General features: G+C 42.3%; 1 protein-coding gene and 1 long non-coding RNA gene across 4 annotated transcripts in view; one reads left to right on the top strand and one right to left on the bottom strand.

The window, feature by feature from the left end:
• FGD5 (FYVE, RhoGEF and PH domain containing 5) overlaps positions 1 to 8,683 on the top strand; it is a 121,461-nt gene extending 112,778 nt beyond the window's left edge. For all 3 annotated transcript variants that reach the window (XM_077751585.1, XM_077751584.1, XM_077751586.1), the window contains exons 19-21: positions 2,763 to 2,891; positions 7,772 to 7,926; positions 8,290 to 8,683. In XM_077751585.1, coding sequence (XP_077607711.1) covers positions 2,763 to 2,891; positions 7,772 to 7,926; positions 8,290 to 8,326 — 321 coding nt within the window. In that variant the 3' untranslated portion in view covers positions 8,327 to 8,683. The remainder of the gene's footprint in view (positions 1 to 2,762; positions 2,892 to 7,771; positions 7,927 to 8,289) is intronic.
• A 94-nt stretch (positions 8,684 to 8,777) lies between these two features.
• LOC144221165 (uncharacterized) lies at positions 8,778 to 21,059 on the bottom strand. Its single transcript, XR_013331975.1, has 2 exons — positions 20,065 to 21,059; positions 8,778 to 9,339 (listed from the first exon to the last, which is right to left on the bottom strand). It is a non-coding gene; the product is annotated as an uncharacterized LOC144221165 (long non-coding RNA).
• Between the last annotated feature and the right edge of the window lie 4,251 nt (positions 21,060 to 25,310).

Below are 25,310 nucleotides of genomic sequence, written 5' to 3'. Positions count from 1 at the left end.
ATCTCCTCTGTACCCCTACCCACGTCCCTTCCAGTAACCATCAGTTTGTTCTATGTAGTTGAGAGTCTATTTCTGGGTTTATCTCTTTTTTTTTTTACCTTTGCTCATTTGTTTTGTTTCTTAAATTCCACATATGAGTGAAATCATATGGTATTTGTCTTTCTCTGACTTATTTCACTTAGGATAATACTCTCAAGCTCCATCTATGTTGTTGCAAATGGTAAGATTTTCATTCTTTTTCATGGCTGGGTAATATTCCATTTTATGTGTATACCACTTTTTTATCCATTTGTCTAGTGTAATTGCTAGATGCTAGGATAGTTCTGTTTTTAACTTTTTGAGGAACCCGCATTGTTTTTCAGAGTGGCTGCACCAGTTTGCATTCCCACCAACAGTGCACAAGGGTTCCCCTTTCTGCACATCCTTGCCAACACCTGTTGTTACTTGTGTTGTTGATTTTAGCTATTCTGACAGGTGTGTGATGATAGCTCATTATAGTTTTGTTTTGCATTTCCCTGATGGTAAGTGATGATGAACGTCTTTTCAGACGTTTGTTGGCCACATGTATGTCTTTTTTGGAGAAATGTCTGTTCACGTTTTCTGCCCATTTTTAATTGGATTATTTGTTTTTTGGGTGTTGGTTTTTATAAATTCTTTATATATTTTGAATACCCTTTATTGCATATGTCATTTGAAATATCTTCTCCCATTCAGTAGGCTGTATTTTAGTTTTGTTGATTGTTTCCTTTGCTGTGCAGAAGCTTTTTATTTTGATGTAATTCCAATACTTTATTTGTGCTGTTGTTTCCCTTGCCTCAGGAGACATATCTAGAAAGAAGTTACGATGGCCAGTGTCAAAGAAATTATTGCCTATGTTCTCCTCTAGGATTTTGATGGTTTCCTGTCTCACATTTCAGTCTTTTATCCATTTTGAATTATTTTTGTGTGTGGTGTAAGAAAGTGGTCTAGTTTCATTCTTTTGCATGTCGCCATCCAGTTTTTCCAACACTATTTGCTGACAGAAAAAGTCTTTATCCTATTGGATATTCTTTCCTGCTTTGTCAAAGATTAATTGACCATATAATTGTGGGTTCATTTCTGCATTTTCTGTTTTGTTCTGTTGATCTATGTGTCTGTTTTTGTCCTGGCACCATACTTTTTTGATGACTACAGCTTTACAATATAACTCAAAGTCTGGAATTGTGATGCCTCAAGCTTTGCTTTTCAAAAGTGCTTTGGCTCTTTGGGGACTTTTGTGGTTCCATACAAATTTTAGGATTGTTTGTTCTAAGTCTATGAAAAATGTTGGTGGTATTTTGATAGGGATTGCATGAAATGTGTAGATTGCTTTGGATAATAGACATTTTAACAATGTTTATTCTTCCAATCCATGAGCATGGAATGCCTTCTATTTCTTTGTCTTCTTCAATTTCTTTTATCAGTATTCTATAGTTTTCAGAGTACAGGTCTTTAATCTCTTTGGTTTCCTAGGTATATTATTATTTTTCGTACAATAGTAAATTGTAAATGAGATTCCTTAATTTCTCATGCAACAGATTTCTATACAATGATTTTTATATCCTGCAATTTTACTGAATTCATTTTATCATTTCTAGCAGGTTTTTGGTGGAGTCTTTATCATGTCATCTGCAAATAATGAAAGTTTTACTTCTTCCTTTCCAATTTGGATGACTTTTTTTTTTTTTAAGTAATCTCTACACCGAATATGACTCTTGAACTCATGATCCTGAGATTAAGAGTCTCATACTCCACTGACTGAACCAGCCAAGCACCCCAGTTGGGATCCCTTTTATTTCTTTTTGTTATCTGATTGCTGTGGCTAGGACTTCTTGTACTATGTTGAAATATAGTAGTGGGAGTGGACATCCCTGTCTTTTTCTTGACGGCAGAGGAAAATCTCTGTTTTCCCTATTTAGGATGATAATAGCTGTGTGTTTTTCATATGATCTTTATGAAGGAATGTACCCTCTACACCTACTTTGTTGAGGGTTTTTATCATGAACCTCATGTTGAGGGTTTTATTATGTCAGATGCTTTTTCTCCACCTATTGAACTCGTCATGTGGTTCTTATCCTTTCTTATGTTCATGTGATATATCATGGTGATTGATTTGCAAATGCTGAACCACCCTTACAACACAGGAATAAATCCCACTTGATCATGGCGAATGATTTTTTTTTAATGTATTGTTGGATTCGGTTTGCTAGTATTTTGTTGAGGATTTTTGCATCCATGTTCATCAGAGATTTTTGGCCAGTAGTTCTCTTTTTCAGTGGTGTCTTTATCTGGTTTTGGTGTCAGGGTAATGCTGGCCTCATAGAAGGAATTTGGGAGTTTTCCTTCCTTTTTTGTTTTTTGGACTTGTTTAAGAAGAATAGGTATTAATTCTTGTAAGATCCAATTTTAGAAGGAAGAACCTTTCCCCAAATATCTGCAGTTCCACGTTTTGGGGGCTTGGGAGTTGGGCAGAGGGAGCCAAGAATCTGAAACAGCCCTTGGGGATAGCACTCCTGAAGGCTGTTTTTGACTTTTGTGTTTCCTGAGTGCATTCAGTAAATCCTGTCTAAATCCCTGGTACTGTTTTGCTGCTTTTGAGGTACTGGATGTATCCTGAGATCTCATCCAAGTCTCAGGTTTCAAAGCAGTATAAACACTGTCAGCCGGTCTGCAGTGTCACTTTAGCTCTGTCTGAAGCATGCCTACCACCTGAGGTCCTGACCGCTCTGCCTTCCTTCTGTCAGGTGGCTGCCTCCGGAGAGGGCTCTGCCATCAGTGGCTATCTCAGCCGGTGCAAGAAAGGCAAGAGGCACTGGAAGAAGCTCTGGTTCGTCATCAAAGGCAAGGTGCTCTACACCTACATGGCCAGTGAGGTATTGGTGGTTCGTGCTTTCTCTCATCTGTGAAGACCCCCAGGTTAAGCTCATGCCTCAGAGTGTCCATCTGGGCATGCATAGCACCCTGTCACCTGCAGGGCCGTGTGAGGCTAGGATGCTGGTTCCAGTCCCCATGTCATTCAAGTCTGTGTTGAGCAATACCATGTGCTGAGTGCGGCTGTGGATACACAACCATGTGTTGGTTCCAAATCTAAAGAATTGACCGCTCCTGAATAAGGAGTAAGATAAAGCAGTACAGCCTGCAGACCTGTGCACCCAAGCAGTTGAATGTCACTGCCCAGCATCCAGCACAAGCCAGGCACTCTCTTAGAGCAGGCTGCTTTCTGCTCTCCACTTCAGTTTGGGACAGAATTCAACAGCTTACAGGAAGCTACCACACTTTTGCTCTGTGCATTTCTTTTATCAGGGAGCTACATTGGTTCATGGTAACACTTGTACAAATAAAACTTAAGTTTCTATTTTTATAGATCATCTTACCTTTATGTCTTCTAAAAGGTACACGAGAGGGCCTTGGAAGTGAAGCCTGCTTTCAGAGTAGACAGACGTGGGCTCTGGTTATACAGCAGGGAGCTGTCTGGTCTCGACCCAGGCTGAATCTGTAGGATAGTTTGGAAGATTTCCATGTCCAGGCCCCACCATCTGGTGGCTTCTATGGGCTAAACCCACTTTGAAAATGGGTCTTAGGGGCACCTGGGTGGCACAGTGAGTTAAGTCTGGCTCTTGATTTTGGCTCAGGTCATGACCTCACAGTTCGTGGGACTGAGCCCCACATCAGGCTCTGCACTGACAGCACAGAGCCTGCTTGGTATTCTCTCTCTCTCTCTCTCTCTCTCTCTCCCCCTTTCTTTCTCTGCTCCTTCCGTGTTCTCTTTTTCTCTTCTCTCACTCTCTCAAAAATAATTGAACAAATTAAAAAAAAAAAAAAAAGGCAAGAAAGAAAATGGGATTTGAATGTGTTTTGCTGCAGAGGGTGTGTTCTTTACCCCTGGAGGATATTCGCATCAGCACAGGGCTGGCTGGCCCTTCTACCTGAATCTCCGATGCTGACCAGCGTGCAGAGGGCACTTCCTGTTTCAGGGCATAAAGCTTCTCTCACAGAAGACCTGCAGCTGTGAGGGTTGCAGCCTGCTCCTTCCTCAGGAAATCCCAGAGGCTAGGAGGGACACAGAAAGACAGACAGAGGGGGGACCAACCCCTGTGTGAGCTCAGTGCTAGCTGACATGTCCATAGAGGAGCAAAGGAGAATTTTTGAGCTGAGAATTGTGCTCTTTCCAGAACAAATTGAAATGTGATATAATGCCCACCTGCAGCCCAGAGCATCTTCCAAAATGGGTATTGGGAAAGGACACTCACAGGAGTTCTCTAAAAACTGGGTTTTGAGGGAACCTTGAGTAGGCAGTTAGCAGGACTGCCTCCTAGGAGTACTTCTCAGAATCTCTAATGTACCAAGGTGAGCTGTGGGTCTCTGAGATGAGATTTCCCAAGCTGGCCTGACCACAGGCCCTTCCTTGTGGAGCATCTTGTGGAACTCTCCCATCCCGTGGAACACTCTTTGGGAGGAAACACTGGCTTAGACAGGTGAACAGGGCCAGTGATGATTAAGTAACCAGCAAACAGAGGTGAATCCTGTCTGAGACTGGAAGACCCAAAGTCTCTAGGTCCTGAGCAACAGCTGTCATGGAAGTGACACCCTAAGTTTATTTTATTTTTTCTTCATGTTTATTTATTAATTTTGAGGGGTGTGGAGCAGGGAAGGGACAGCAAGAAAGGGAAAGAGAGAACCCCAAGTGGGCTCTGTGCTGTCAGCGCAGAGCCTGATGCAGGGCTTGATCTCACAAACCTCAATATCATGACCTGAGCTGAAATCAAGAGTCAGGTGCTTAACCAACTGAGCCACCCAGGCGCCCCCCTAAGTTGATAGATGGATTTTAAGTATGCTTCCAAAGTAGTTCTTTCCACAGAGAAGAACTTGTACAATTTCTTGATAAGGTCATGCCAGTGATAGCACTAAGCTCTCAAATTCCACCAAAGAGAAAATGTTTGATAAAACCAATAACCCCTTTTCACTGTCTCTACTGCGGTACCCGTTTCCAGTTTTAGGTGATAACAAATAAAGCCACTTTAAACTTTTGTGTACGGGTTTTTATGTGAAAAGTTTTTTTTTTTTTTTTTTTAATTTCGCTTTGGTAGAAAGCGATCGGAATTTCTAGATCATAGGAAGGTATAGGCTTGGTTTATCAGAAATGACAGACCTTTTGCAAAATGATCTACCATTTTATATCCCCCTCAACAAAGTATGTAAATGTGAGTTATAGTTGCTCCACACCTTTGTCGTCTTTGATATTGTCCATCTTCAATTTACTAGTATCTCAGAGTGGTTTTAGTTTAAATTTCCCTAGTGACTAATGATATTTTTAATGTTCTTATTGGCTATTTATAGATTTCCCTTTGAGAAGTGTCTGTTCAGATTCCTTACACAGTTTTTTAAGTAGGGTGTCTTATTACTGACTTACAGTTCTTTACATATCTTGGATACCAGTCTTTTTTTCAGATAAATGTTTTGTGAGTAGTCTCTCCCTGTCTGTGGCTTGCCTGTGCATTTTCTTAATGAATGAATTTGTCCTGTTGTTTTGATGAACAGGAATTTTTAACTTAAATGAAACCAAATTTATCAGTGTTTTCCTTTATGGCTATTGCTTTTCATATCGTAAGAAACTTTTGTCTGCAAGTTACCAGGTTGTTCCCCGTATTTGCTTCTGACAACTTTAATGTTTCAGCTTTTACACCGAGGTCTATCTGAAATTAATTATTGAGTATGGTGTGAGATAGGGGTTGAGCTTCATTTTTCCCCCAAATGGATATCCAGTTATTCCAGCACTACTCATTAAAAGATTTTCCTTTCCTTATAGGATTATTTGGTCCCTTTATTAAATATCAGATGTCTAAATATGTTTGGGGCTATCTCTGGGTTTTCTGTTTCACTGATAATATTTACTAATTCTTTTTTTTTTTTTAATGTTTTATTTATTTCTAGGATAGAGATAGAGACAGCATGAGCAGGGGAGGGTCAGAGAGAGAGGGAATCACAGACTCTGAAACAGGCTCCAGGCTCTGAGCTAGCTGTCAACACAGAGCCCCACGCGGGGCTCGAACCCACGAACCGCGAGTTCAAGACCCAAGCGAAAGTCGGACGCTTAACCGACTAAGCCACCCAGGCGCCCCAATATTTACTAATTCTTATGCTACTGCCTTAGTGCCTAATCACTGGAGCTTTATAGCAAGTCTTGAAGTCAGGTTACATAAGCCTCCAACATTGTTCTTTTTAAAGATTGTTTGGAGTATTCTAGGTCTTTTGTGTTTTAAACATGTAAACTTGTCAATTTCTACCAAAAAACCCGAGATTATGACAGGGATTGTTGAATCAATTTGGGGAGATTTGGCATCTTAACAATATTAAATCTTCAAATCTATAAACATGGTATAAATCTTCATGTATTTAGTTTTTTTAATTTCCCCTTTTATGTTTTGGAGTTTTAGTACAGAGATCTGATACTTCTGTTCTTGTATTTTTGTTAACTTTATTCCTTTTACTTTTTAGATGCTATTTTGTTGTTTTTCTTTTTGGATACTATATTGAATGGAGTTTATTTGCTAGTTACTTGCTGCTAGTACACAGATAGAAAAAAATTGATGATGCTGTGACCTTGCTAAATTAATTACTGGTTCTAGTAGTTGTTTTGTGATCAAGACAAGTCCTTTGCAAGCATAGATAGTCTAGACTTCTTTTCCTTATCTTTATGTCTTTCTTCTTGCTGTAATGCAATGGCTAAGAACTCCAGTACAATTTTGAATTTAATTGGTGGGAGTGAGTACCCTCTTGCCTTGTTCCCAATCTTAGAGGAAAAGCACTCAGTATTCCACTATTAAGGAGGATGTTAGCTGTAGTTATTTTATTGAAGCCCTCAGATTAAGGAAGTTCCCTTCTAATCCTAGTTTGCTGAGGGTTTTTTAAAATCATGAATTGATATTGAATTTTGTCAGATGCCTTCTCTGATCCAGCAGTCTGAAAGGTGATTCCCTTTTACACACAACCTCAGCTCCCCCTCCTTCTCCTCCCACAGCCTTCTTAATTATATTTTAACTAATTGCTTAACTAATTATATCTTTGTTTTTGTGTCATTTCATAAAGTATTTTATGAGCATGTATTTTTACATAAATATGTGTGTGTGTAAACATACCTGTATATATAAAAATCTTTTGCTGCTGAGCACTGTGATTTTAAGATCCATTTATATTCTCTGGGTCCATGTCATGAAATTCTTAGCAAGTTTATAGCACAGACACCCTGAGTGCTCTGTGGCATTGTGAATGAGGACAGGGGGAATGAGTAGAGAGTATGTTATCCAAAGTACTTCTGGAAAACAGAGTCACTGACGAATCAAGTCAGCCTGAAGAATGCAGTGTTAGGTGGTCATGAGTCCAAATTCTGGCTCAGCCCCTTACTAAAGTGTGTAATCTTGGGGAGTTATTTACCTTACCTGAGCCTCAGTTTCCTTTAGAACAGGAGTGACACCTTCTCTGATTGTTATGAAAGATTCAGCATGATACTGTAAAGATGAAAATGCCTGGGCCCAAATAGGCTGTCACAGAATGTTAAGTTTCTCTCCTTCCTTATGACTGGTCCTGGCAGGTACAGGGGTGAAGAGTATGTGTGTGGTTAGTCTGCAGTCGCCAAAGCATGCCTGACCAGAAGAGCTCGTCGTGCATCTTACATCCAAGGGGGACAGGAAATGCCAAGCAGTTGACTGTGTGTAGTGTGGTGTTTACTATCAGCTTTCCCTTTTGCTCTCTGCAGGACACAGTGGCCATGGAGAGTATGCCCCTGCTTGGTTTCACCATTGCCCCAGAAAAGGAAGAGGGCAGCAGTGAAGTAGGACCTATTTTTCATCTCTACCACAAGAAAACCCTATTTTATAGCTTCAAAGCAGAGGATACCAATTCAGCTCAGAGGTACCCGAATTTCTGTCTCCTTGCTTCTCCCTCTGGATGGAAACAGGTTGCTACCCAGGGCTTTGGCTTCTTTCTGCTCCAGCCATCCTGTTCCATCAAATCCCTTTGGGCCACAGCAATGGAACTATCTATCTGTTCCTGATCGTGAGATTTTTTTAAAGATTATCATGATTCCTTCATACAGGCATGCATTAATTCAGCAAATCTTTACACTGTGTTCTAGACCTTTTGCTAAATGCTAGGCAACAAATATGAATATGACCTCAGGTAATAGTCACCATAGTCCACCTAGTCACTTAAAGGTTCTGTGACCAGAGTCACAGAGCCATGACACCTAAGTGTTCCCTCTCCTCTGTTTTACAGGTGGATCGAGGCCATGGAAGATGCAAGTGTGTTATAGCAGTTACCAAGCACGTGGACTCAGAATAAACTCTTAGGTTGATATGCGGATCCTTCCAGAAGCCAGTCTGTGTCTCCACTTGTTGGGGCTCACATCTGGATTCAGCATGGGGCCTAATCCTTTTTTTGCCGTAACCCCCTCTCCCCTTCACAAGTGGAACCCTTAAGGAATATTTATGAACCGCTCCTTTTCTGTTCTCGTGTCTTCCACACACCAGATGCCACCCCAGCCCAGCATAAACTATTTCCCTAGTCAGTAGTGAGTTCAAGTCTAGTAACATGAAGACATGGAAACAGTAGAGAAAGTACTGTGCAGTACTTAGAAATGCAGGCTTTTTAGTGGAAACATGCTTTTACAATTTTTACTGGTGGTAAACATTATCACTTCTCATAGCATTGGTGTCAGTGCCTCAGGTGAAATGAGAAACAATTGGTAAATAACAGCTACCCTCTTCGAAAGCACTTTATTGTTCTACTGAGCTACAAACTCCAGTTTTATGTTTTCCAAGTGATTTACTTAAGTAAGTAGCAGATGGAGCCCCATGGACTAATTTGCCACCAGTTCTCAACAAGAGGGTACGTACAAGTGATTTGTGCAAACCCGGCTGGGCCTTGCCAAGTGGGCTGGCGAGTGGCATGTGGGGGTGGGGGTTGGGTGGTGGCATCCTCCTCGCTGCAGAGGCCACACTGCACTGGATAAGAAGGCAGGCTCTCCTCCTCCACTTGATCATACGACCTGTATGCTGACAGGACTTACTAAAGGAAGGACCTCTCTTTCCTGGGTGGTCCTCACACTACCCGTGCTGGAAGCTCAACTGCGGGTAGACCCAGCCCCCACCCTGCAGGTCACCACAAACCCTCTGAAGAGACAGGGTCTGCTTTAGTTTATTGTGTGCTTTCCTGTGTCTACCCAACATGAGCTGACAGTGTTATGTTTGTAAGAACCCGTGCTGGCTTTCACCACGGCTATCCTCCGGCTGTCCTCCGGCTGTCCTCCGGCTGTACTGCCAAAGCCTTGAAAGAGATAGGAAGAGAGACAAGATACAGTCACAAGGTGAATTAATGGACTTGACTAGTGGCTCTGGACACAGCAAGGGAGCACACAAGTAGTGGCTTGAAGAGACTCTCTGGGCACTTGGGGCTCAGCCACCTCCCGCTGATGACCACTGCGCGTTATGTTGGACAAATTTCTACATAAAGCAGAACAGGGGCAGGGCAGGTGGGATTCCTTGTTACTCTCATCAAAATAGAAAACAGTCATATCATTTTCTGATGTCCTGTCCCCATCCTCCTGCTGCCCTGTTCCCTAAACAAAAAAGCATTTGCTGACAAACCTTTTGTAAAAAGCACCATCTCAAGGAGTTATTTACATTAAATATTTTCAGGGGAATTTTTTTCCTAGTTTGCAATTTATCTTTTAAAATGTTTGCATTAAACATCTAATCAATGATTCAAACTAAATGATTAGACAGATCTTTTTATTAATTTTTGAGGGATCAATTTCAACGCAACCATTTTTTTTTTTTTTTAACATTTTTATTTATTTCTAGGAGAGAGAGAGACAGCGTGAGCAGGGGAGGGTCAGAGAGAGGAAGACACAGACTCTGAAATAGGCTCCAGGCTCTGAGCTGGCAGTCAGCACAGAGCCCGACGCGGGGCTTGATCATGACCTAAGCGAAAGTCAGACGCTCAACTGACTAAGCCACCCAGGCGCCCCTAAACGCAACCATTTTCATTGTAAGATATATTTAAGTGGGCCTGCTAGAGCCTCTTAGTCTTTAAAAAGTATAGCAAGACTGTTTCCCCAATCTGCTATGTGTCACTGGCCATTGTCAGTGTCTGAGCTCCAGGTAGAATTACGCATCTGGAAATCATCTGAAGGCCTCTTGTACCATATAACATCCTATTTTGGATGCTCTATAAACAAGAGGTAATAGGGCTTTTATCTTTCAGTGAGTAGTTACCCTAATAAAAAACACTTGAGTTATAAGGTGAACCCACTGAATGGGTTTTATGAAAGAAAGTGGCAGAGGCCACCAAGATGCTCCACAGCTCATGTATGACTGGGCAAGGACCCACTTAGTTTGCCTGTAACTTGTTTTTACCTGGACTTCCCATAGTTCCTTGATTTCAGCTGATTTCTACTGGCCTATTTTGTTGTTCCTTCCCTGACTTTCTCTGTCCAGCCCATTTTATAGGTTCATGGGGCTTGCTCCTTTCCACTGGGCCCAGAGGCTGGAGAAATGGCCAGCTTTGATGCCACGACCACATTGCCTGAGGCCCCTGTGGCATCTGATTTGCCCCCTGCTCCCAGAGCAACCCCTCTGCTATGCCCCCCACAAAGGCCATGTTTCTAGGGAGGAAGCAGTTCCATGTAAGCCGGAGGCCAGAATGAGAGCATACAGGCCCTGGGCAAGTCACTCACTTCAGTAGCTCGGAGCCTTAGTGTCTTCACCAGTCACATGGAGACTATTCCAGTTCCCCAAAGAGTTCAGGGACGGAGCACAAACCAACCACTCAAGAAAGTGGATTGGAAACCATAAATCCATGGAGAAGGGCATGCCCTGTACAAAGTGAAAGTAAGTGATAGGCCCTGCTCTATGACAGTACAAGATGAAGACCATATGCAAAAAAGACCTTCCTTCTTATCCATGAAAATGGCAAGAAAGACGAACCAGGACTGAGGAGGGCCTGGCACAGGCAGGCTGAGCCCCTCTGGTCACCACCACCCCCATCCTGTTTGTTTTGAATGACCTGTCCCTGAGCTCTTCCTATATCATGCATCAACAAAACACAGACCTTTGCAGGGTTGGCCTCTGCCTGCTTCTCGGAATCGGTAAAATTTTAGGAAACTGGAGTTGCACTGAAAGCAAGCACTTACTTTCTAGCAGCTTCCCACCTTCCAGGCAGTTTTTCCAGCCTGGATTTGTCTTAGTAAGTCAGTACAATTCTTGTTCATGGTTATTAATACAAAGCCCACTAGAAACAAAGTGTCCAGGGACACTAGTTGAGTTCCTGGCTCCTGGTAATAATTCCTTCACGTATCAGAAGTCGGCTTTGGGTTCTGGTCAGGCTGACAGACCAGCTGACCACTCATTCCCCCTTGGATGCAGCCTGGTCCCATGTGTGGGTGTGACCCGGGGGTGGTCTTTGGGTGCATGCCACGGGGCCAGTGCTGAGGACACTGACAGTCCTGCTACCACCACTGCAGGGTAACAAGGTAAGAGTCTTTCCTTCACCCAGTCCAGCCTTCTGTTTGTGTAAATGTCATCACTTAACACTGAAGCCCTTAAATGGGGACTGAGGCCATCTGGGCTAGGAGCCCGAGTTTGTTTTGCTACAAGACTGTCAACAACATACTTGTAACATTGTTAGTTCATTCAGCCTGTGTTTTGTGGCTTCTATAATTGTGGGAGTTTTTGTGCTTCCACACATTGATGGTCAGTTGAGAGGACAGAGGTATTCACACTAAGAAGTCTGTTTTCAACAACAGGTAAGAAGAAACCAAGTTTAAACATCTAGGAAAAGGAAATTAACTTTACAAGAGGAAGTCCAACAGCAGAGTAGTTTGAGGATTAGACACTATCCCTAAGAACCAAGCTCTTTGAGTTTCTCTAATCTGTTGCCCAGTGTCAGCCCGATTCCGGGGCTGGTTCTCCAGAGACTGATCAGTGACTGCCACTGGTGGCTGGGTTACAGGTTTCCCTGTTCACAGGCACCAAGGAGGGGCACTCATCTTGCACTACCTTTTTCTCAGAAGAACCCAGCAGGCCTTCCATGCGTTCCGGGTCCACACTACTGCCCACCCTTTCCTGAGCTACTTACAGGGACAGACCTGTCAGCTGGGGGCTGAGGGGAGGGTGGCTGCTGAGGACCCACCCGCCAAGTCCACCCTTTGGATGACATCTTTCAGAAAGAAGAGTGTGGTCTGGATTAGCATAATGCAAGGGCTGTTCGGGGCTGTGGACCAAGTTCTCTCCCTTGCGCAGAGAATCTGGTAGTGGTGGTTGTACAGGAAAGGGCATCCTGTGTTGACACAACAGAATGACAAACAGGCCTCATTCTCTTGATAGTATTTCATGGGTCCGGTTACTATAGAGCAGGCGTAGAAAGGCAGCACTGCCACGAGTGAGAGGCTCGTAAAAAATAAAATCTGTGTTAAGAAAGCAGAGTGAGAGAAAAAAAAACAAGCATTGTGAACAAGGTTTTTTGGCCTTTTTTAAACTGTAGGAGTGGGTTTATGAAATCGATGGCAATGGGTCACATCAGCTTCCTCCCCCCAGCCCTCCCCTCACAGGCACACTGAAGACCACATGGTAGAACACAGCTCCCTCTCCCCAGCCCCCCCCCATAGGCACACTGAAGACCACATGGTAGAACACAGATCCCTCTCCCCAGCCCCCCCCATAGGCACACTGAAGACCACATGGTGGAACACAGCTCCCTCTCCCCAGCACTCCCCCACACATAGGCACACTGAAGACCACATGGTGGAACACAGCTCCCTCTCCCCAGCACTCCCCCACACATAGGCACACTGAAGACCACATGGTGGAACACAGCTCCCTCTCCCCAGCACTCCCCCACACATAGGCACACTGAAGACCACATGGTAAAACACAGCTCCCTCTCCCCAGCCCCCTCCTCCATAGACACACTGAAGACCACATGGTAGAACACAGCAGAGCATACCCATCATCCTTAAGGACTATTTTATTTTTCAGGCATGTATGTGCATGCACATATTACTGATTGCTGATGTAAAATGTACACTTACAGATTACAGTCAACATTTTTTTTTAAACCACTAGCTTAAGAGTGTCAGGAGCACAAAGTTGCAGGTAGAGATATAATGAGCCAAAACAAAAGACACATATTCAAGTGTTAAGGACATTGCCAGTTTTAGTTTTTGAATGCTTCAAAAATATTAGAAGGAGGGGGAAGGTATAAAATTCATGGTAAACCTACAGAAATAGTTTTGATCAGGAAATGGATACAGTAGCACTTAAGGGTACCATATACCTGTAAGCAAAGTAACAGATGCCTGTTATTGGTATATATAAATTATAATAATTATCCAGGAGCTAAGTGTTACAAATATTATAGAACTTTAGAATAACAGCATGTTTTATGCCAGGGGCTCCCAAAGCTTATTTTCAACAGTGACTACCACTCTGGTTTATTATGTAAAGATTACCCACTCAAGTAAGAACTGCCCTAAACGACCTCAAGTTCTCTTCAAAATTAGGCTCTCATCTTCAAAAGTGCAATTCACATTCTCTCCAAAGGTGGACTCTGAGGGAAAGTAAGGAAGGATCTGGTTAAATTACTAATGTGTTCACCCACAGCTGTATCCAAAAACGGGTCTCGTGGTAAAGTATAGGCAATAAGCCTATATGTTCCTAAGAACTTGTAACAGATAATGAGGAGATGAGAATTTAAAAGAATTGCCATCTCCAATAAATCTGTGGCCCTTCACATCCAGTGGCCTGTACTTAACCAGCCCTAACAATACCAACTAGAAATCAAGAATGTGTAATGGAGCTGCCCTGCTGTGAGCAACATACATGAAAAAATAAATTACTTCTTGATCGCTACAGTAACTGGCTATACCCCAAAGCAGGAGACTTGATTATTCCAACATGTATAATTATGGAAGTTATTATAGGCATAAAATTAAGACAGCTCTTTTTAAAATACAGCTATAATCCCACTCAGTGTGACCCTGAATCTTATTTTATGGGACAAGGTGGAAAATGACCATTAGTTTTCACAGTAGCAATCTGACTAATTTCTCTTAAATCTCAACCTTTCACCTACTCAATAAAGATCTTCCACTTTTACAATTATCAAGATATCACTGTCATCCTCTGAGTCCATCCCTTGCTTCCTAGGATCAGAAACATCCCCTCCTGACAAAAATACGTGAAGAAAATTGTTGTTTTTTTTTTAATATTTTTATTTATTTCTAGGAGAGAGAGAGAGACAGCGTGAACAGGGGAGGGTCAGAGAGAGAGGGAGACACAGACTCTGAAACAGGCTCCAGGCTCTGAGCTGGCTGTCAGCACAGAGCCCGACGCGGGGCTCGAACCCACGAACCGCGAGATCATGACCTAAGCGAAAGTCGGACGCTTAACCAACTAAGCCACCCAGGCGCCCCAAGAAAATTGCTTTTTAAACATTTCTTAAAAAGCTTTCCTTTTTCCAGATATGTCCCTTGACATTATTAAGCTATTTTTGTGAAAACCTTTAAGAGAACAATCTTTTTCCTATTTAGGGAAGCTATAGGGATAAAACTTCTAATAGAGAATACAACATAGTGTTTCTTGGCAAGTTCTCTTTGGAGGGAAAAATCATGATAGAATATTTGCTAAATACCATATCTCAAAGTTTTAAATACCTATAACAGTGCATTAAACATTTCAAGTTTCTTGTGTACATAATTTAAGGTGTTCAGTTCAGGGCTTCAGTCAAGAGTTCTGAGCTTTGAGGTCTGGCAACCTTCGTGTATGCCTCTGTCTACACTTGTGAGAGTGCTTCCACATTCTTCCTTCCACACTTATCCACCCTGGTAGGTAGTTTGGCCTCTACTGACCTAGGAGCCAAGAGACTCATGAACTGGATCTCATCTAAAGCACCACAATCAGTTAATGGCAACTCTGGAACGTGCCAAGACATCCAGGGTACTCTGCACTCTGCCAGGGCCCCCTCCTCAGCGGAAAGATGATTAATGGTCAGTTATCCTGGAAACTGACTCCACTGATAGAAACTCTGAAACACAGTTGACTGATAAATATGGACTTTCCTAATACAGAGAAATGCTGATTACCTAAGTCATAACCATATATGAACAAATCAAATTTGTTCAACAAACCTGGAGCCTCAAGAATACATTATGATATTTACTTTCAGGATTAATTAGCTGGAAAGAAAGGTTAGTATGATCAGGGTTGTTTCCTGGTATTAGATAGTTTCAGCTGACTGCTGGAAGAGGGAGAGCAAGGCTGAATGCTGTGCGTGTAGGAGAATGCTAAGGGACTTGGGAACCCTACAATACTCAGGTGTTCTTTTAACAGTGACACCAGACTTGGCACAGAGACCTGGTTACTTACTTCGAGGAGCTCACTCCTGAGAAGTTGGGTACAAACCCTCTAATTCTCTGTCCTGGAAGCACTAGAAGGATACCACTGTGGGAGAATGGATCACAGTGAATGGATTGTGCCTGAGGCAGATTAGGAAATAGTTGGGGAAGGTAAATGGACAAAGGAGGGCTTGCCTCACAGAGAAAAGGGGTCAGAGAGGCCCCTGGAGGCAGAGCAGAATAAGTAAGGTATGTGAAATTGAGTGGGATACCATGTGGCATATTCAGTAAATGGGGGAGTGCAAAATTATAGAGTGAATTAAGAGGGAGGAAATCACAAAAACAGATGAGACAGGAAGGGCTGTTTGTGACCAGTTCACTCAGAACCACTGCATATATCCTATAGTTTCTAGATGGGGGAGAGGGGTCCTTCAGATGCTTTAAAGTAGAGGACAAAACATCTGTGTTAGACCACTCGTCTTCCACATGTGAAATGGGAGTCTCTTCTGTCAAAGATGGCCGCCGTAACAGATGCCCTCCTGTGTGTTCTCCTTACAATGAAACTTAGATACTCCTCCCATCAAGGAGTGGAGTGCATACCCACTCTCCTTGAACCTGGACCCCACCTGTGTGATGCCTCAAGGAGTAGCAGAGGAAGTGACTTCTATAAAAACCTACTTTGTTCTCTTGTGCACTCCTGGAATGTGTCCACCATGCTATGAAGCACCCAGGCCACAGAGAGGTCACATGTCAGGGTTCACAACCAGCATCAATCTCTAGACAGACTAGGAAGCCTTTCAGATGATTTTGGCTCCAGCTACTTTCTGACTGCAACCATGAGAGACATCAGGAGAGAACCTCCTATCTGAGCCCCCCAGAACTGTAAGATAGTAATTTAAGAAAGTGGTTTTTAAGCTCTTGAGTTTGGATGTGACTAGTAATGCAGTGATAACCAGGAAACATGCATTTCTTGGCTCCTTTCTAAAACCTACTAGGACAGTAAATGAATAAAAAGATGTAACCTAAAGAACAAAGAAACTGCAAGAAAAGGCATAGAGTATCAAAATAATAGTCAAATCACTTTTGGAAGTCATGCATGGATAGTGGCAGCTGACTAAGCAGAGAAAACAAATACCAAAATGCCTGCAGGCAGGGACCCCAGTGAGACAGAGCTGGCCCTCTGGAGAGGCTTGGGAATGTGAAGGCACAGGTGTCTGGGAAGGCTAGAGTGGGACTAACCAGAGCATCAGCTGAGAGTCTCTGTAAGCAGTCAGGAGACCCTTAAATCCCCTAATCCCACTCTATAGAGACAAATGACCCACCCCTCTTCCCCACCCTTCAGGAGACAGTAAATTTATGTTCTGGGCTTGTAAAGAACTCCCAAACCTTGGGGTGCCTGGGTGGCTCAGTCGGGTAAGCGTCCAACTTCGGCTCAGGTCATGATCTCACCGTTCCTGGGTTCGAACCCCGCGTCAGGCTCTGTGCTGATAGCTAGCTCAGAGCCTGGAGCCTGTCTTCGGATTCTGTGACTCCCTCTGTCTCTGACCCTCCCCTGCTCACGCTGTCTCTCTCTCTCTCTCAAAAATAAATAAAACATTAAAAAAAAACAAACTCCCAAACCTCAAGATTGACAGTTCCTAATCAGGCGAACTTAAAAAACACCCTTCCAAGCAATCCACATTCTAAAATGGAGGACCAAGGGCAGGTGCATATTCCTAAAATAATCTAATTTTCCATCATGCTCCAAGATATTTGAGCCAAATACAACTTTGAAATTGACACCTCTTCAAGCCTCAGATAGAAACTAAAGGGGCTAAAACTCCCAGTGAAAGCTGTTTTGGAGAGGCTCAGGAACTCACTCATAGTGTCCCTGTTTTTCAGTCCCCTCCAGTCCACCACAGGGTCACTCTTCTCTTTCTGGGAAAAAACAAGGGCCCTGTATACAGAATCTGAGACCTCTCCAAGCAGTCTTCTACTGTGACAGAGTTTGGCTTTGACAGATCATGGTGGTGGGGTGAAGAGGGTTTTCTTCTCAAAGTCCTCAAGGACAGAAGAAATAAGCAGAAATAACTTATGAATAAGTGTTCCACCACTTGCTGACTGTGTGACTTTGGAGAAGTCATGCTCCCCTTTAAGGCTTCAGCCTCCTCAGCTATAAAAACAAGATAATACCATCCACTTTACAAAGTATTGTGAAGATTAACAGGATAACGTGTGAGTATAAGGAACATGCAATCTGGTCTTCATTGATTACATCTGTTCAGATTCCACATTCTTAAAGAGACTTAAGAATTATATGTGGTTTAAAAGTTTATTTTATAAACATGTCATAATTATATAAATGACATAACAAGTTTCATAAATTAGTACACATAGTAATAAAGAGTAAGCTATTACAGAAAAGTTGGTGCAAAGATGTACATAAATACTTATGAAGGTGATTTTAATCGTTCTCAGTCTAAAATAAAAAGGAAAACCATCATTTATGCTACCACAATAACAGTATCTTTACAAGTTAAAAAAAAATCTTTGCTTAATAGTAACTTGAAAAATTAAGCACATCTACAATTACTGTTTAACCAAAATTTAGTTTTCATTGACATTTATCATTTAAATACAAATTTTAAATAACCCTGGAAGGCAAAAAAATGTTTACTCTGGGCTATGTATAAAATGAAACTGCATATATAGTTCCTGCTCTCAAGAAGCTCATGGACAAGTTACACAATGACTGACTAAAGAACATACAAGTTAGTTAAGTGGTATGAAAAAACGACCTGTGCAGAGAAACAGAGAGGGAAGAGGAAGGAACACCTGGGTCTCATCCACAGGACACTGTGTAAGGAGCTAACAGCCCCAGGCTTACATCTCAGCTCAAGGAAGTCACCACTTTGTTTTCACTGAGTTCATCTTAAGAGCAAGAAGATAATAGGCAAGCCTGGTAGCTCAGTTGGTTAAGCATCTCACTTTGGCTCAGGTCATGATCTCATGGTTCGTGAGTTCCAGCCCTGTGTTGGGCTCTGTGCTGACAGCCCAGAGCCTGGAGCCTGCTTCAGACTCTGCGTCTCCCTGTCTCTCTGCCCCTCCCCCATTCATGCTCTGGTTCTGTCTCTCAAAAATAAGGAAGCATTAAAAAAGATAGTGGGGGGGAGGGGATGGGGGGTGATAGGCATGGAGGAGGGCACTTGTGGGGATGAGCACTGGGTGTTATATGGAAACCAACTTGACAATAAACTATTTAAAAAAAGAACTTTAAACAAAAAGCTAGATGATAATATGAATATTGTTCACTATATACTGTTGGGGAAAGCGCTGATTTAGTAAATGCCCACTTCATACAAATTCTTTACTAGGTACTGTGTTAAGGGCTGAGATACAGGGATCAGGCCCGTTTTGATACAGGGCTTACAGTCTGGGTAGGTGCCAAGATGCTACACACACAACAGCTGGGCACTGCCAGACCATCACTCCTGTCAAGACCCCTTCAGTTGTGATCAATCAGTTCAAAAATACAACTGCATTTCAAAAAGTGAAACAAAAAGTTTCATCTTCTTATTTTTGCCACAGAGTTTTAGAATTAGATCAGTAGTTCAGGACTGTAGGTACAGAATTCTATGTGATGGGGAAAAAAAAAGAATTCTATGTGTGGTTCAAAGTGCCGATGCCAGGCCCCCTCCCCAAGCTTACTGCTTCACAACCACCAAGGACTTAGAGTACACCCCCAGTTCTGAAGTACACCCCCCAGTCCAGATCCCTTGAAAGGCATATAAAACAATATAAAAGCACTGGTAATACAAATGTGGATACTTATTAATAATTAATAGTCAAAAAGTATATAGTATAATATAAAATAGTAAAAAGTAATAATAATACAACTTGAATATTTTTTGTGATTCAAGCCACTTAAAACACTCACTAAAAAGCGTTCTAGTGAAAACACAATGGAGAAAAAAAAAATGGCACTACGGCAGCACTGACCTCAGCCTGCAGAGGCCTGTTACCTGCAGATACTGTTTGTGATCTGTGTACACGTGCGTGTTTTAAGGGGAAGAAAGTGCGAGATTATGAACCCTTTCTATACTACTTTTAATGTTAAACATCTAGTCTTTAAGTGAACATATACTTAATGCTATTACCAACAGGTCACACTGATGCAGCATGGCTTTACAGCATAAACCAAAGGACTAGGTAAAGGTTAGAGGACTAGGTAAGGGTAAAGGTTAGAGGACTAGGTAAGAGTCCTCTAACCTTTACCCAGTCCTTTGGGCCCCTTTACTGCACCTGTAACATCTGGCAGATTGCTTGCCTCACCTGGGCCTCAATTCCTACACCTCAGTAAAAGGAAATAACTGTGTTCACAGCACTGCTGAGTAGTAAGTGAAAAAAATAAGAAAATGATAGGCCATTATAGAAATATCAATTGACTGTTTAGTATTTACTTCAAAACTAGCGCAACTGTAATGTGTTTGCAAAACAAACAAAAAAACCCAAAACTCACTGATGTGTGAACTTTTACACAGTATCTAAAAGCATCATTTAACATTAAAAAGACTAATTTTTATGAGTACACAATTATAAATGCAGTTCATATTTACAAGGATGCACCATCAAAATAGCGTGTTTCCATAAGCACATCTCTTGACCTTTCTTGTTCTCACCTGCCTCTCCTGTAAAATCTTCCTGCCAGAGGAGGACTGGACCATATCCTTTCTGGAGGCCCCTTCCAGCTTCAGAATCTGTATGATTCACCAGGACATTACCTATTTAACTCTTTTCCGCACTTCTTTCGAAGTGAGAACATGGGAGAATAATAAATGAGTGCATGTAAAGCATTTTTTAACAGAAATACATTAGGGCTAAGTACTCAAAAGTTGGGGTCAGCCCGATCAAACTGCAAATGTTTAAGAAAAAAGGTTAATCGTTCCATCCCGCAATCAGTATCTATTCGAAACAAACAAGAAAAGTGCAAAAAAAAAAATCAAACCAGAGTATCATCCTGCTACAAAGCATGATAATCAAGGAAAGTCTAGCCAAAAAACTTCAGGGCACCTAGGCTACCTTCTAAACAAGTCAAAAACCATAACTTAAAACGAAAGAAACATCTAAAGAAAACCCACAACCCGAAATTCCTAAGATCAAGAGAAGCACTTTTCTTTACTCTTTAAGTAATTTCGCAAAGCGTTGTTTTATATATACACTTATATATCGCTGTTTACTACTTCCAAATCGCGGGGAGAGGGGAAAAGACTTAAGATTTGGGTCGCATGTTCACTAAAAGACCATAAATAACAGGTTTTGGACGATTTTAATTCCTAATACTGCCAGAAGCTGGAGACCTTTAGAACCTAAATAAAAACCACGAGTAACGAGTAAGGCACAAACAATCCAATACTCATCAATAAACCACCCACTTTTAACCTATAGGCTCTCTGCTGTGACTGCTTCTTCAATCAACAAACACAGAGGCTTCAGCTCGGCGGGAGGCCAGGATGTAGGAGGTCACAAGGAGAACACTGGCCCCACCTGGCCTCGCGGAGCTCTAGGTCCCCCAGGAGGGAGGGGGGGCTTGCACCAAAATAACGGTGTCCGGCGATCCTAGGTTTTAAGACGACCAACCGGCCCTTTGCCCTGGAAACAGAAGCGGCCGCGCCATTTAAACTTCGTCCGGCGGCTAAGCAGTACGAGTCCGNGAGACCGCCGCGGCCCAACCGCCGTTTTTTCTGAAGGGAGGGTGGAGGAAAAGGAGGAAGGCGGGTGCGGGGCGCAACTTCATGAGCGATGGCTGACGGGGCCAATTGGTGCCCAGATAGGAGGGATGGGTCCNTGGGGCGTGCCGGGACGCGGCAAGGGGCCGGGCACCTTCTCTAGTCCTGGAAAGCGTCCAGAATGAGTACCGTAGAACAATAGTCATAAAGGTGATGAAGTGTCTTGAGTCCACGGCGCTGGCTCGCGGGAAAGGCTTTTCGGAGCCTGGACACCCTTCAGGGCTCCTGCCCGTGTTGGCATGGCTGCGGGTGAATCCCTTCTGAGGCTCGATTTCCTGAACTGTAAAATGGGGAGAATGGTGGTTCTTGCCAGGCCATACCTCCCTTCTCAAGATCATTTGAGGGGCTCTGCCCAGAAAATGGAGTCAGGCTACTTTGTGAACCTCCAAGTAATGTAAAAATGGTGTTCCTATTAAAAGTGGGGTGTAGAGCCCTCAGGGAATGAAGGGCATCGAGGGCTTGACAGAACAGAGGTAAATCTGAGGTAATTCTCATTCATTGATTAAATACCTATTTGCCTAGTTTGGGGCACTGGAGGATAGATCCAGAGAACCAGCTAGACAAAGCCCCTGCCTTTCTAGAATTGGGGAGTGGGGTGCGTGGACATAAAGAGATGATTAAAGTGTGATCAGTTTCATGAAAGAAATGAAATTAAACTGAGTGATGTATTAAAGGTCTGAGAAGACTAATTTAGATTAGATGTTCAGGGAAGGTTTTTATGAGGTGGTGATGTTTGAACGGAGGCAGCCAAGGGAGGAATGGTGTGGAGAGAGAGAACAGCAAGTGTAAACGCCCAGGAGAGAAAGTGTCTGGTATGATGGAGAATAGGCCAGTTGTGGCTGGAGAGTGGTTCGAACTAGTTCATTGTCCTTTTCCATTGCCCCACTCCACCTTCATGCTAAAGTCTGTGAACCATGACAAAGGTAATGGAGAATAAATCTTCGATTTAATCATAAAGAAGAGGGACGTCTGGGTGGCTCAGTCTCGGTTAAGCGTCCCGACTGTTGGTTTTGGCTGGGGTCATGATCTGGCGGTTTGTGGGTTCCAGCCCCACATTGGGCTCCCTGCTGACAGTATAGAGCCTGCTTCTGATTCTTTCTCACCCTCTCTCTCCGCCCCTCCCCCACTCGCTCACTCTGTCTCTCAAAAATAAATTTAAAAAGATATTTTAGGGGCGCCTGGGTGGCTTAGTCGGTTAAGCGTCCGACTTTCGCTCAGGTCATGATCTCACGGTTCGTGGGTTCGAGCCCCGCGTCGGGCTCTGTGCTGACTGCCAGCTCAGAGCCTGGAGCCTGTTTCAGTCTGTGACTCCCTCTCTCACTGACCCTCCCCTGCTCACACTGTCTCTCTCTCTCTCTCTCTCTCCTAGAAATAAATAAAAATATTAAAAAAAATATTTTAAAAAAGAAGAGACAGAATACAGCGACCAAATGAATTACTGATGAGTATATGACTGGGTGTAGAAAGAAAGCTTTAAAATCGCTTCTAGATTCAAATCTTTTGTTTACTACATGCCACTAATACCTCAGGCACTAGGTGGCTAAGACACTGATCTGGGTCAGTTTTGTGAATGAGTTTCATTACATGTGAGTTCTGTTCTCTCCCCCTGCATGTGTACACACACACACACACACACACACACACACACACAGTGTTTTTAAAACAGAAGCTAAATACTGTTGTAGTTAACAATGTCAACATTTACCAGCTGTCTGACTTTGGATAATTTTCTTAACTTTTTTAGCCTCAATGTTTTCATCTGGACAACAAGAGAGCCTTCTTTTTAGAATTGAGGATTAAATGAGTTAAAAGAAATCTTTATTTGTGTTAGATATACTAGAACCAAAGTTAAAAGCAGATTTTTATGAAGTATGTCAAGCTTCTACTGGAAGATCTGGCTAATAGAACATTTTGTTTATATAATACAGATTTTTTAAATGTTACAGTAGTTTGAAAACAACAGTAACATTTTTATCTAATTCTTTATTTTTGGATGTTTCTTTTCTATCCTGTTAAAGGATTTTTTTTGGCATCACTTGTTCAATTCAGCACTTTTGATTCCTTGAACTAATCACTCAGGGTGAGCAAAGAGCTGATAGTTTAATGAAAAAGCTATATATTATTTTATGTCATTAAATTATTTCCTCAGTAGTTATATTTATGATGATCTTGAAATTTTGCTTGAACATGCCTTTATAGCAAAAAGAAAAACTGTGTTAATAACCTCACTTTATAAAGTTTGAGATTCATCTCCAAGGAGTCAAGTGACAGTGTAGCACCTGTCTCTGGAACCTTGAGTGGGTAGCCTCTTTACAGACTTACACATTCCTCACTTGTAATATGGGGGAGGGAAGAGCCAACACTGAAATTGGGGTCAGGAATAGGGGCATTTACTATCCAAATGACTTTTAGAATGAGGCAGATGGGCCAATGTGGAACAGCCCCCTTTCATACCACAGCACTGAACCACTGGCCTCAGATATCTAGCTGTCTGAGTGTGACATACTGAGGGATTTTATCTTTGAGTTCTTTTACCTATGTGTCAAATTCTTCTTTAGTCCCAAAGCACCTCACAAAGCAGATATTAATTGGTCATTCCCCTTTAATCAATACCACTTAGAGAAATCTGTGAAGGAATCCATCTTAAGGGTTTATCAAGCCCAGCTTCACACTTGATGCAAAACTCCACAGCCAGAGTTAGTTCATCCCTTTTTACTTCATTGCTCATTATGAGGAGCTTAAATAATGTTGACTTTTTCCCTCCATGTCTGAATACCATCTTTAACCCAACAGACACATTCATGCTGTCACTCACTGTAAAAAAATGTTCTTCCTTATTTGTTGGGAGTTTGACTTGCCTTCAACATAACATGCTTAAGGCCAAGATTCATTTTATAATTCCCTCCCATCCTGCCATTCCTTCTCCACCTCCCTTGTCATACTGCTGCCACCTGCTTCCCATGGTCTCTTCAGTGCCTTGAGTGCTAGAGATTTTTAAGCAGCAGGAGCTCTATTGCCAAAAGGCAGGACTGCCTGGAACCAACTCAGCTAGTATAGCTATGATGATGATGGGGAGTGTTTACAGAAGGTGAAAGCCCAGATCAAGGCACAGGCATAGGGCATTGTTAGGAGGACAGTATGAACAGATTCATGCCCCTGGCATCTGGGAGTCTTAGAGGAGAAGGATGGGAGGTGAGTTAAGATGTGAAAGGAATAGACTAGCTCAGACTAGCTATCCTTTCTGATTTCAATCACTAGACTCCAGGTAGTCTATAATGATGAAAGCCCACCTCAGAGATAAAGTGTGATTTTTAGGGACAATAAAAATTACTTCCTCCACTGTAATAAGAAGCCTTAATATGAAACCTTAACAGGTTTAAAACCTTTCTTTCCTTAATTATCGACAGTAACCAAAGATTCTAATTCTTGGGAATGTTAATATTGTCGTAGAGAGAAATTTCATTCCAAGCATTAAAAAGGATATCATTCTCTCCTGTTTGGACTAGTAGTCAGAGGTATGACAGATATTGGGGCCTGGAAAATGGGGTGAATACTACTGAAAGTGAAGAGGAGAAATGAGAGTCTTGTGGGAGCACTCTTGAACTTGAAGCCTTCATGGTTTTACTGGGAACCACCTTATTTATTTATATCTTACCTGCCTGCCCACACATGCAACCTCAAGAAACGCCAATAACTGCCTGCCTCTAGGTGGCTGAGAAAGATACACAACAGAGATTGGATGGCTTTTGGGAAGTTACACAGTGCCAGCTGTCTTCATGGTACATTTGCCCCAGTAGTATTTATTGAACAGTGGATCTGATTATTATTTGCAAAACATGCCAGAAATGTCATTTGTATCATCTTCATTCTCTTTCTGTCCCCCGGCTCCATTGCTTCTGCCATATTGCATCTTTTTTACTAAGTTGGTTAAGTGAATGGCCTGGAATTATTTAAAAAATCACCTTTCACCGTGGTTAAAAGCACATATTGCAAAGTATGTCAGCCCTTGACTGAAAAGACTGGTAATTAGAATAAAGTTGTTGACTTATTTGATACAGTATGGTCTTTTAAAACTTTCAATTTATAATGTTTCTTTTCTGAGGAAGGAAAAGAGACAATTTTTTTTATTATAATGGTTT

Source organism: Crocuta crocuta, unplaced genomic scaffold (genome assembly GCF_008692635.1).
Source record: "Crocuta crocuta isolate KB4526 unplaced genomic scaffold, BGI_CrCroc_1.0 scaffold69-1, whole genome shotgun sequence".
In the NCBI taxonomy this organism is placed as follows: domain Eukaryota; kingdom Metazoa; phylum Chordata; class Mammalia; order Carnivora; family Hyaenidae; genus Crocuta; species Crocuta crocuta.
This window is presented reverse-complemented; position numbering and strand designations above follow the sequence as displayed.